Below are 12,824 nucleotides of genomic sequence, written 5' to 3'. Positions count from 1 at the left end.
TTCCCAAAATTCTAGGAAACTCTGTCATCTAAATCGGCAGGGTCGCGGAACAAAAGAGTTAGGGTTCCTATTGTCAATATCCCTGAACGACAAGACCTGTGGATCAGTTTCAGAACACGCCGGCATCGTCTGCGAAATTAGATATTAATTATGGGCAATAATTATCAAGGGCAGTACCGATCGCCAAAATTCGAACAAACGGCCACTCTGTTCGAGGAACACGGCCACCCAGCACTTAATTTGCCAGATAAACGACAGTGTCCGCGTTTTTGCGCGGTTAGGAGGCACATCATGGCAGTTCAAGACGAAAGAAACGACCGTTGGCCGGCGAGAGCAGACTTCCGACGGTGAACGCAGCTCGTAGGAGTCGCATTCCACGCTAAATACATTAAGAATGCTATACTCATTCCTCTCGAGGCCTTCGTGGTCGACCGTTGCAACCCTGATGGAATTAATTTCCGCGAACGTTTCCATTAGCGCGGTGGAACTCTCGGTTCGCCACCTCTGTCGTCGATTAGTCAACGTTTTTCCGGAGCTGAACGTTGTGAAACTGCATCTAATCAAACTCTGCGAAATGATCTTCCCGGGATCATCCATGTCGCGAGTGTGGGTGTCGATTGCACTGAGAATTGATTCTGCTTTAATTGTAACAGCGATGTGAACATTGAGCTCGTAATTATGAAAGTGGCCTAATTCTGTGTTCATCAGGATTATTTTTTTTATGAAAATTACTTCTACAGAGAATTTAATTCTGTTGGAGAATAATACTACATTTGTAAGTCAACATTATTTTAACACTAAGCCTGCCGAGCCTTAAAAGTAATGTTTTCTTATGAAAATGACAAGATTGATTTTATTTAGACTTTCTGCGGATCCCATTATAATACGTGCTCTACCAAAGCTATTTATACAATCAATTCTTATAAAATAATAAATCTGGATTCTGACCGGTGGTGGTAGGTTTAATTCCTACGATATTGTCAAAAATCAATTGTTAAATAGTGCTTGTTATTTCAACAACAGGGCCCGCTCTAGGGGCGGACAACCCGGACATTTGTCCGGCGCGCCATTTTGGCTGTAAGTGTGAGAAAAATATTGATGTGTTAAATACCCAATTAACAGAAAATTTGCTTTGCTTAAAATAAATGCTTTTATTCAAATTTAAATAAAATGATTTGACGTTTATTGAAAATAAAAAATATGTACCTTTATTTTACAAAATATATATGTATGTATGTATATATTCTTAAGGGGCGACAATTTGTCTTTCTGTCCGGGGCGACGTAACCGCTAGAGCGTGCGCTGTCAACAAGAAATGTATGGCTTGGACGGCTTTCATAATGATGGGCACAACTAATTATCGAACAATTTTCACACTGTCGAAAAATGGTTGCTGCGTACGCATTGTCGGAAGAGAGCTCTCTCTCCGGTGGTTCGCATATTCGCTAATGGAAACCGTGCGACCCAGAGCAAGCTTCCTGGCCTAGCGGATCGATCGGATCGTCGACGCAACGATAACGGTGCAGATAATTACGGGAAATGGGTGAACGGATGATTCGATCGGTAATACGGGCATCGCCACGGTATCTCTAAGGACATCGGGCCGCTTAAGTAGGATACCAGGAGCAACCTGTTCAACGAGAAAATAGTGCGTGAAGCGAAGAGCTGCAAAGCCGGGGGATCCTGGGAGGCAAAGCTAATTGATCAACGCGCTCGTTCGGGTTTTAGTTGCTCCTCGTGTGTGAGTATCGGCTTGCGCGATCTGCGACGCTGATACCGATCTTGTTAATTAATTTATCCCGGGCATGGGATAACCGTCCAACAGATTCCCTTCGATATCCTCGATATCTAGGTCGGTCGGCGAACAGTCATAAATGGAGGTACAATGGAGAACAGTCTCGCTCCTTTTTTGATCGCGGATAAATCGCCGTGACCGAGGTGGGAGTTATTTGAACATTATTTTCCTTGGAGAATGGATTCTATGTTATTTTTTATGAATGGACCAAACGACTTCAATTTCTCTGTAAGACTAGAACAATTAGTTTACTAAATGCCGTCTGAAATATATTTTGAAAAAATGCATTTGGTCGGAATTGCGAAAAATAATAGTAAAAATTGATTTTTACTACTTTTTTAGCTGGGGCTCAATAACGAAAATTTAAAAGATGTGTTTGGTCAACTCGTATAAATGATATACGCTCTGAAAATTTCATTGATATTGGTTAATTGGTTTACGAGATTATAAACGATCAAAAGTGGTAAAAATTGCAAGTTTTCAAGATTTTCGGCCAAAGCTGCATTATAGAGAAATCTATGTAAATAAAAATCAAATGCTGTTCGTTGGTAAGCGCATCACTTGAGAACGGCTGGACCGATTTGGCTAATCCTTTTTTTAAAATGTTCGTATTAGTCCCAACTAGGTGTTATACGATAAGAAAAATTGGAAAAGTGTCACGGAAAATAGGAAAATTCGGGAAAAACTAAAAGTGCTTTTAGAATCATATTTCAATACAACAAAAAAACAAACGTCGTAGCTTTTGATCAATATCTCAATAGAACGTCGTAGCTTTTGATCAATATTTCAATAGAAATTTACATTATCGACATTATAACATTTTTATTTTGCAACATTACTCTGCTATAACAAGGAACTAAGCGATCAACGAACATACGATATTCCCTAATCGCGAAGCGAGCGAGCAACAACTCCCCTCTAGTTATTTAACAAATCTATTTCTTCGAGCTTCGTGCAACCGAGAACGTGTTTAAAAATTGAATGAATTCGAGGTCGTTGGCGCAAGGTATTCTGGGAGTCGACAAATCGCCATTGATCGGGACGCGGTACGACGACAGGTGAATAAACGTGAATCGAAGGTGTCGGTCGAGGGAGTCATTTAAAAAGTCGTTCGGCGAACGATCCGCGGATTACGTTCGGCGAGGTCTGCCGTCCAGGAGAGTGTGATACGACGATCCGTTAATCCGGCCTCGGGTCGGGCCGGGCAGGGTTGGGCCAGGGGGCTCAACCTTCGAATTTTCAGCGAGGACCGGACTGCATACGCTCACGTTATGAGCCGCGGTATCAGCTCGGCGTATGAATAATGAATGAGCCCACGGGCTGCATAGTAAGACGGGAATGACGGTACTGTTACATCGCCTGGGAAGGGTGGGGTACAGTTAAAACTCGTGCAACGAGACCGGCGCGGCCGGGCCCCGATAAGTGGCATAAAGGCAACGACGGCGTTAAATAACCGGTACTCGTTCTCCTCGCCGTCAATTGCTTTTTGTTGCAGTTGGTCGCAGGCCACGGGGCGCATTCAAACAGAAAGAGAAAGAGAATTCAGAGAGAGAGAGAGAGTCGAGAGTGGCTCTCTCAGCGGGCGCCGAAGCGGTGTCCTTTTTGCCAGTCGGATAAATTAACGAGAATGACGATCGACGGCGCTCCTCGCTGATTAGATCGTGTCAAAGAGGCGGCCGACATCATTTCGACCAGGGGAAAGACACGCTAAGTGCGTCCTGAGGCAGCGTTAGGACACATGTTCATTTCACGCTGTTGGTACCTTTGACAGTGTCAAAGCCGTTTCCTAACACTTGTTTCCAGTTTTTTTTTAATTTGCCAAGGCTGCCGCGCGATTCTAGTTTAGGGTTGTTATGTACTGCCCTTCGAAGGTCGAAGATTTCGAAGCTTCGATTGGTTCGATTTGTTTGATTCGTTTCCAGTTAACGGATAAAAGGCGAAAAAGTTGAATCTGCGCGAATGAAGACGCTCATTTTTAACCGACTTCGAAAAAGGAGGAGGTTACTCAATTCGATCTTTTTATTTCTATGTATGTTCACCGATTACACCGAGATGGATGGACCAATCGGAACGAAACCATCTGCATTTTGTAGGGTATGTCTCCCGATTTGTTCCTTGAAAACAAATTTTGCATTTCTTCATTCTTTACGGTTTTTATTGCAAATAAACAATAAGACCGAAAAGCCATCCTACGGTGTTCTACAAATTCCGCTCGTTCCACTAAAAAGTGTGAAATAAAAAAATTAAACCGACTTCGAAAAAAACGCACTAAAAAGTATGAAATAATTTCCGTTTAATTTATGTGAATACACACGAACCTACATACAATACAATCTTTTCGGAGGCGGAGCAAAATTGAAAATTTACGACACTGGAAATTACGAAAATCCTGAAATTCTTCCACATGCTTTCACATATTGATGTATATTCTCTTCCCACCTACTGATTTCCAAGTTCACCATATTCCAATGACATCATAATCAGCATAACATCTGTCAGTTGGAAAATTTTCAATTTTACGCCGCCTCCGAAAAGATTGTATTGTATTTAAATTCTTGTGTACACGCATAAATGAAATGGAAATTATTTCATACTTTTCAGTGCGTTTTTTTCGAAGTCAGTTTAATTTTTTTTTATATAAAATGCGTTACAATATAAGCGTCGGCGATGCGAAAGTTTGAACGTGGCTGTTCGCAATTTCGCATCGCTAGGACCGCCACGGGAAGCGAGACGCGCGGCCGGGTCGAGGGGGCGTAGCCTTCGAAAACCGCTTCGGAAACATCGAAGTTCCTGTCGTTCTTTCCAATCCTTCGAACCTTCGAAGAGTAGAAGCTTCCGAGAAGAAACAGCCCTAGTCAAGTTTGCCACCCCTTTCATAAATGTCGAGGAATTTAATGATATTTGGGGAATAAGATTACATCTTCTGGACGTAGCATAATTGGTTGTTGATTTTCTCTGGACCTTCTCCTTGCGCGTTAAAACTCTACCTCTAATTAACCTCTCTGATCATCCTCTCAGTACCCTGAAGAAGCAAGATCAAAAAATGTCAAAGTGTATTTTGCATCCCATAATACAAGCTTGAATTGAATCCCGTGTAGCAGCAAAGAGGGATGCTAGCGCCGGCGAAGAGTTCGACATCAATACGGCCTTTAATACCAGTCCTGACAAGGATTTAGGTGCTCGATCTATCTGGATTTAGCCGAAGGCGCACGGTTGCCCTGCGTGATCGCCGTTGATCGCACGATAGAATCGTCACCGTGTCCGATCGGGTAGCGTCATTCACTTATCCTCGTTGATCGGCCCTTTGCATCGGAGTAAACGTGAACGACAGCCGTTCCCCGCGTTTTAATGGTGCATTAGGGTTGGGGAAAGGGGGCAGGGATGATGAACGAGACGGTCGTTCAGTCGACGCCTGCCTCGAGGTCCATTATGCAGATCGAGGATCTGTTATTATCGAGTGATCACCTCTCGGATATATGTTGCCGCAGTTTGTGCCGGCGTTGCGCGCACATAACCCGCGCCGCGGCTACAAATTACGCGACAGGAAGAGCATAACGTTACCTCGACCATAATGCCCGTCCGTTTGTTTACTTTCCTCCGGGGATAATCACACGGGACTTCTTGCGGAATATTGAAACGCGATTTTCAGTCGGTCGATAATAAACACCGGTTTCCCTTCAGGAAATTACCCGGTCGCTTCTATCGCCTCCATTTTCCAAGATTTATACTCCCGCGGCATTTGGAAACAGAGTGGATCTCCAATCTTTTGTTTGCGATAGTGGAGGACAAGGACAAGTTTGAAGAAGGCTACGATTTATTCGACATATATCGCGAGATTGTTCTTCTGGGTGCGCGTGCACTTTTACTTGAAGACTTCTCGGTCACACGCGAAGGTCATCCGATGCACTCGTGTTTACGTACCGTCGATTGGGTTTCTTTTGCATTCCGCGGGATGTCAGAGCCCTCCCCCCTCCTCCTCGAAAGAACAATAATTTTCATTTCGCCGCGGCCTTGATAGACCGGCACAAGTGATCGGACGGCATTCCAGAAGTCGCGAGAACGTCGTGCCACGGGGCACACGCACCGCGATTCAGTATAATAATGCGGAGAGCTTGTTTGTTGGCCCACAACCGCTTCTTCAGCTCCCGATCGTTTATCAGACACCGAGCAAATGGATGCCCCTCGATTTTATCCGGCAAGATCCTCTAAGAATCCGCGTAAGTCGAGGACTTAATACCTTTTTTTTCTATTTGTTTTTTAAAGACGTGCGGAAAAAATACTTTCACGTACTTTTTAAGTACTTTACGTACTAAATACTTTTAAGTGTAGGACCTTTGCCCTTTCCTCTCTATCCTTTCGCGCCCGAGAGAGCATAGTTTAGGCCCCGCTTTCTGCACTTCTACTAAACTACTAGGTCATTAGGAAGTTCGTTGCCTGACAACGAAATAACATGAAATATGAGTCAAAATACATTTATTCCTCGGTATATTCTCCCTTAAGCTCAATACATTTTTTGAAATGAAGACTCTAGAATAGAGACTTCTAAAATACTTATCTACGGCTGCTATAACTTCTTCATTTGATGAGAAACACCTGCCAAGTAGGAATTTTTTGAGGTTTGGGAACAAATGGAAGTCAGGGGGGCTAGGTCTGGTGAATATGGCGGATGCTGCAACAATTCATAGCGTAACTCCGTCGATTTGACAATTGCAAGAACACCTTTTGTGAGCCGGTGCATTGTCCTGGTGAGAAATTACTTTTTTCTTCGCAGAGCCAGGTCTTTTCTCCCGAATTTGTGCATCCAGTTGATGCAAAAGCATTGATTCTTCTGTTATTGTTTTCCTGGTTTGGAGGCAATTAATAGACTGGTACATTTTAAAACGATGGACATATTAAAAAGATTTAAGGCCATCGGTGCATTAGTTTTATCTTAATAGGATAATTAAAAGGAGAAGAAAATTTATATTTGGATCCTGCGTCTTGCAATCAATGCATATATATTTTTTATTTTGCATGAAGATCCGCAGTCTTGTAATCAGTTAACAAAATTCCTTTTGCATCCGAAAAAAACGGATGCCATGACACTCTTTGTCGATTTTGACCACTTTGTTCTTGGCCATTCTACTGAATTTTAATGCTGAAATAGGCTCCTCTTAAAACAATAGCCTCTCTCCTGTTCAGATGCGGCCGATGACATAATCCGCACGATGCAACGGGAGCGCGGTAACGAGGATAGATAGCTTAACGTAATACATACACCTGTTTCCTTATTAACGATGACATCAGTATCTTAACACATTGCACTCTTCGAGCGGTGTATAATCAGGTGTGGCTAATGGCCTAACAGTGCATCCACTTTGTATCCTATGCGGAACCTGTATCTCAACCCCATACGCTTCGTCAGCCCGTTGAAACGAGTACTACTACCTGACTGATCTCGTTAACGCCACTGCTTTCAACCTCGATTTCATTTATTTATTTATAATTTGACGCTCGATCTTCCTGACGCGATCACTGCGATTAACGCTTCAGAAATCATTCAAGCGATTACAGAGCGACCATGTTACTCGAGATTAAGACTAATTATTAGACTGCCGATCGCGATACGCGAAATAAAAATGGGATCACCAAGATGCAGGAGCTGCGATTCTTTATTTCTCTTTTCTTAATTACTTAAGTAAGTTGCTCGGTTTATGCGTTTATGATAAAAGTGGGGAGATCAATTACAACACGAAGAATTTTTATTTTGCACAAAGATCCGCAGTCTACTAATTAAGTTGCTCATTTTATGCGTTTATGATAAAAGTGGGAAGATCAATTACGACACAAAGAATTTTTATTTTGAAAGAAAATCCGCAGGCTGCTAATTAATATCGGACATGTTGGCCCTCCAATTTGCATATCGAGTTGCTCATTTTATGCATTTATGATGAAAGTGGGAAGATCAATTACAACATGAAGAGTTTTTATTTTGCACAAAAATCCGCAGGCTACTAATTAATATCGCAAATGTTGGTCCTCCATTTTTCGTTTCGGGTTCCTCATTTTTTTATGCATTTATGTCAAAAATAGAAGATCAAATACAATACAACGCAACTTTTATTTCGCACAAAAATCCGCAGGCTACTAATTAGTATCAGAAATGTCGGCCCTCCAGTTTTCTTTAAAGTTGCTCATTTTATGCATTTACGATAAGAGTGGAAAGATCAGATACAACACAGAAGTGGGACACAATTCAGACAATTTTTATTTTGAAAGAAAATCAGCAGGCTACTGATGAATATCGGATACGTTGGCTCTCGAGTTTTCGTTTCGAGATAGTCTAGCTTTCGCGTTAGCCGAGCCGCTTTCGAAGGTCCTGCTTTCTGCGGAGCCGGCAGAACACACATTCGTGCGTTTCTCGTTCCCGGTGACCATACTATCACGATCCCAAGGCCGCGTTGCACTTCTTACTTTTCTCGTGACGCAACCGACCGATGCAAGCCCATTTTATCATAGCGAGGAGATACTCATCCAGCGGACTCTCACTCGGCGAGCTGACTATTAAAACCCGGTGTGTTTACGCAACGATATTATACCAATGGACAACGCGTGCATTCCGCTCTTTTACTTTATTCCTCCGCGAACTCGCGCGAACGCTTACTTGCGCTCACTCACGCACGTACACACAAACACACAGAGACGTGTGCACGATGGAATGCGAATATCATTGTACCAGAAGTCCACCGATCCCTTCCCATAAATTCTGCGAGCGCATTATGCGGTTGCATTCACCTGATCCGCGCCGACTGTGCGCCCGAGAACTCATGCATCGAACGGATGCGCGAGTTTTAATGAAACGCGCGCAGAAGGAGAGAAACGTCCGGAGGCTCTAATGAATGTTTCATCGTCGAACGTAATTTATGCCAGCGAGAGAACCGATCGGAATCTCTTTATTATACTTGTATGAACTTTCCCCGATGACACCTCCGGGGAACGATCTTCCCGGAGCTACCTGCTGATCGCATGTAACTCGTGGTTCCTCGTCGATCACGCTATCTGTGAACGTTCTACTCGATCTGATCGCAAACATTATGATTGCAGGTTCGACTGGAAAGTATAGGAGCCGAGGATATTGTCGATGGAAACCCGAGGCTGATCTTGGGTCTGATCTGGACGATCATTCTCAGGTTCCAGATCCAGGAGATCGAGATCGACGTGGACGAGGAAAATGACAGCAGCGAGAAGAAGTCAGCGAAGGATGCGCTTCTGCTTTGGTGCCAGAGGAAGACCAATGGGTATCCTGGTGTTAACATCCAGGACTTCACTGGTACGTTCGAACAGAGGACATCTGGTAACGCGTTGACTTGCATCTCAAATATGAATTACTTGACTGCGGATTATACATATGCATTTATGGTAAAAATGAGTAGGTGTAATTTAAAGCAGCAAAAACATTAGAAGAATTTAAAGGTACCATTACATGATTTATAATCTACTAAATGCATCAAGAAAGAAATCAAAATTTTATTTCACTTTCCTGCTATTCTAAAAGTAGAATTCTCTTTCTATTGATTACTCTTTTCATTGCAAATCATGCAAATGTAGGTGACACGGCAGTCAACGCGTTGAAACACGACAATGCACAGCGTTTACGTGAAGTTTCTTTTTCAAAGGGTCCTGGAGAAGCGGACTGGGCTTCAACGCCCTTATACACGCTCACAGACCAGACCTGGTCACTTGGTCCGAGTTGCAGCAGAACAAACACATTGACAACCTCAACTATGCCTTCGACGTTGCCAATTCCGAGCTGGGAATACCACGGCTGCTGGATGCCGAAGACGTGGACACTGCGAGGCCCGACGAGAAGTCCATCATCACCTACGTCGCCTCCTATTATCACACGTTCGCCAGGATGAAGAACGAAATCAAGAGTGGCAAAAGAATCGCTAACGTGAGTATCAATCGCTATTTTATTCCTACCTTTCTTCGATGGTGTTCCTGTTAACCTTGAACGACCTTCTACATCCTCGAATGGCCCTCAACAATCTCCAACAACCTTGAACGACCTTCTACATCCTCGAATGGCCCTCAACAATCTCCAACAACCTTGAACAATCTCCAACATCATCGAACAATCTCCAACAACCTCGAACAATCTCCAACAACCTCGAACAATCTCCAACAACCTCGAACAATCTCCAACATCCTCGAACAATCTTCGACAATTTCGAACAATTTTCAACAACATTGAATAATTACCAAAAACCTCGAACAATTTTCAACAACCTTGAACAATCTCCAACAACCTTGAACAATCTCCACCCACCTCGAATAACCCTCAACAATCTCCAACAACCTCGAACGATGTTCGACAACCTTGACCGACATTTCTCACTATCCGCAGATCGTGGGGCAAATGATGGACGCCGACAAGATGAAGGTCCACTACGAGAAGCTGACCAGCGACCTGCTGGAATGGATCAAGATGAAGATAGGCGTGTTGGAGAACCGCAGTTTTCCAAACTCTCTGGAAGGTATACAGCGAGAGCTGCTAGCCTTCAAACAATACAGAACCGTAGAGAAACCGCCGAAGTACAAGGAGAGATCGGAGATCGAGGCTCTGTACTTTCACATAAACACTCAATTGAAGTCGTTGAACCAGCCCGCGTTCACACCCCAGGAGGGTCAATTGGTGCATGACATAGAGAGGAACTGGGTGGAGTTGGAGCGAGCGGAGCATCGTCGGGAAGTTGCTCTGAGAACCGAACTGCTGAGACAGGAGAGGCTAGAGCAATTAAACTACAAATTCGAGAGGAAGAGTGTCCTGCGAGAGGGTTACTTGAAGGAGATGATTCAAGTGTTAACGGACCCGAGGTACGGCAGTAATTTGGCTCAAGTGGACGCCACCGTAAAGAAGCATGAAGCTATTAGCGCAGATATTCTAGCTAGAGAAGAACGTTTCCATGATTTGACGAACATGTCCGAGGAGTTGGTTCGGGAGGTTTATCACGGGATGGAGAGGGTGCAAGTCAGGGAGCAGGAGGTGTTGCAGAAGTGGAAGGAGCTGTTGGCTCTGCTGGATCATCATAAATCGAACCTGGTTGCTCTGAGTTCTCTGATGAGCCTGATGCGGGAAATCGACACGACCTTGGCTTCGATTCAGGAGCTTCAGCTCTATTTCCAGAGCACCGACGTGGGTCCGCATTTGCTGGGAGTCGAGGACCTGCTGCAGAAGCACAGCTTGCAGGAGCTGCAGGTCACGGCTCTAGGAGAGACTCAGAGAAGGCTGGGTAGACAGGCGGCCACGCATCTGTCGCAACCGCAGAGCAAGGAGGTTCCTCTGCTGCAACAGAAGCTGGAGATGTTGAACAGGGCGTACGACGAACTGGTAGAGTACAGCAAGGAGCGCAAGGCTCGCCTGGAGGACGCCAGGAACTTCTTCCATTTCCTGCAAGATCACGAAGACGAGGAATCCTGGCTGATCGAGAAGCAAAGGATCTGCAAGGCCGGGATCTCGGCGAAAGATCTGCGCGCCGTGATCTCCCTGCAACAAAAGCACAAGGCTCTGCAGGATGAGATGAAAGTACGACGGCCGAAGTCCGAGCAGCTCTGCGACGCTGGTAGGAAACTGATCGCCGACAGTCATCCGTCAGCTTTGGAGATTCAGAACCGTATCGACTCGCTGCAAGAACACTGGAAGGTCCTCGAAGAGCTGGCAGCATTGAGGAAGAAACAGTTGGACGATGCGGCGGAAGCTTTCCAGTTTTACGCTGACGCCAACGAAGCTGACTCTTGGATGAACGAGAAGATGGCTCTCGTGGCCTCCGAGGACTATGGCGTCGACGAACCTAGTGCTCAGGCGCTGTTGCAAAGGCACAAGGACCTGGAAGGCGAGTTGAACGCTTATAAAGGAGATGTACAGTCGCTGAACATGCAAGCCGAGAAGCTGATCAAGTCTGGTATATCGACTCTCGAGCTGTCGGCTGATCCTGAGCCTGTCGCGGAACTGGAGCAGGAAGAATGGAGCAAGGAGATAAGGCTGGTGCCTCAGGAAGAGTGGGTCGACGAAGTTGTCGAGAGAATGGAGCCGAGAACGGTCCTCGAGGACAGACTGGTGCCTCAGGTGAAAAGTTTGTATCCGTTCAGCGGGCAGGGTATGCACATGGTGAAGAACGAGATAATGTTCTTGCTGAACAAGACCAACCCGGACTGGTGGAGCGTTAGGAAAGCCGATGGCAGCGACGGATTCGTGCCAGCAAACTATGTCCGCGAGGTCGAGCCCAAGGTGATCCAGGTGCAGGTTAAGAGGCCTGAGAAGGTCAAGGTCTCGCAGAGGGTGAAGAAAACGAAAATGGTGAAGCAGATGGTGCCGGTCAGACGGGTGAAGTCCATTAAGTCGACGGTGAAGCCGATCAAGAGGAAGACAGCCAGCGACGGCGACAGCGTCGAGAAACGACAGAAGAAGATCAACGACACCTACAGTGAGCTGCAGGAGCTAGCAGTGAAGCGGCACGCGCTGTTAGAGGATGCTATCAGATTGTACGGTTTCTATCGCGAGTGCGACGACTTCGAGAAGTGGATCAAGGACAAGGAGAAGATGCTGAGGGCTGACGATTCTCGCGACAACGTCGAGACCGCGAAGAGGAAGTACGAGAAGTTCCTCACGGATTTGTCAGCCTCCGGTAAACGCGTGGAGGCTATCGATTCCGCAGTGGACGAGTTCGTCAGGCAGGGTCACAGTCAGCTGGACAAGGTCAAGGCCAGACAGAGGCACATCCATCAGCTGTGGAATCACCTGAACTTGCTGAAGGCGCAGAAGGAGAAGAGCCTGGAGGGTGCGTCCAGTGTGGAGCTGTTCAACAGGACCTGCGACGAAGCACACGATTGGATGCTGGAGAAGATCACACAGTTGGACACGGCGGAACTCGGACCTGATCTGAAGACAGTCCAAGCGCTGCAGAGGAGGCATCAGCATCTGGAGAGGGAGCTGGCGCCGGTCGAAGAGAAGGTACGACCTTGAAAAGGATCTTTTAGTGTGTTTTGTAAT

The 12,824-nt window shown here is 45.4% G+C and overlaps 1 protein-coding gene across 4 annotated transcripts in view; it reads left to right on the top strand.

Annotated features, from left to right (window-relative positions):
- The window catches only part of Kst (spectrin beta chain, non-erythrocytic 5 kst), a 51,410-nt gene that overhangs the window by 27,017 nt on the left and 11,569 nt on the right, over positions 1–12,824 (top strand). For all 4 annotated transcript variants that reach the window (XM_076438434.1, XM_076438432.1, XM_076438431.1 and 1 more), the window contains exons 4-6: positions 8,879–9,104; positions 9,451–9,728; positions 10,182–12,785. In XM_076438434.1, coding sequence (XP_076294549.1) covers positions 8,879–9,104; positions 9,451–9,728; positions 10,182–12,785 — 3,108 coding nt within the window. The remainder of the gene's footprint in view (positions 1–8,878; positions 9,105–9,450; positions 9,729–10,181; positions 12,786–12,824) is intronic.

This window comes from Lasioglossum baleicum, chromosome 14 (assembly GCF_051020765.1).
Source record: "Lasioglossum baleicum chromosome 14, iyLasBale1, whole genome shotgun sequence".
NCBI classification, from domain to species: Eukaryota; Metazoa; Arthropoda; class Insecta; order Hymenoptera; family Halictidae; genus Lasioglossum; species Lasioglossum baleicum.
Note: the sequence above shows the minus strand (reverse complement) of the source record. Positions and strands in the feature narration are given on the sequence as shown.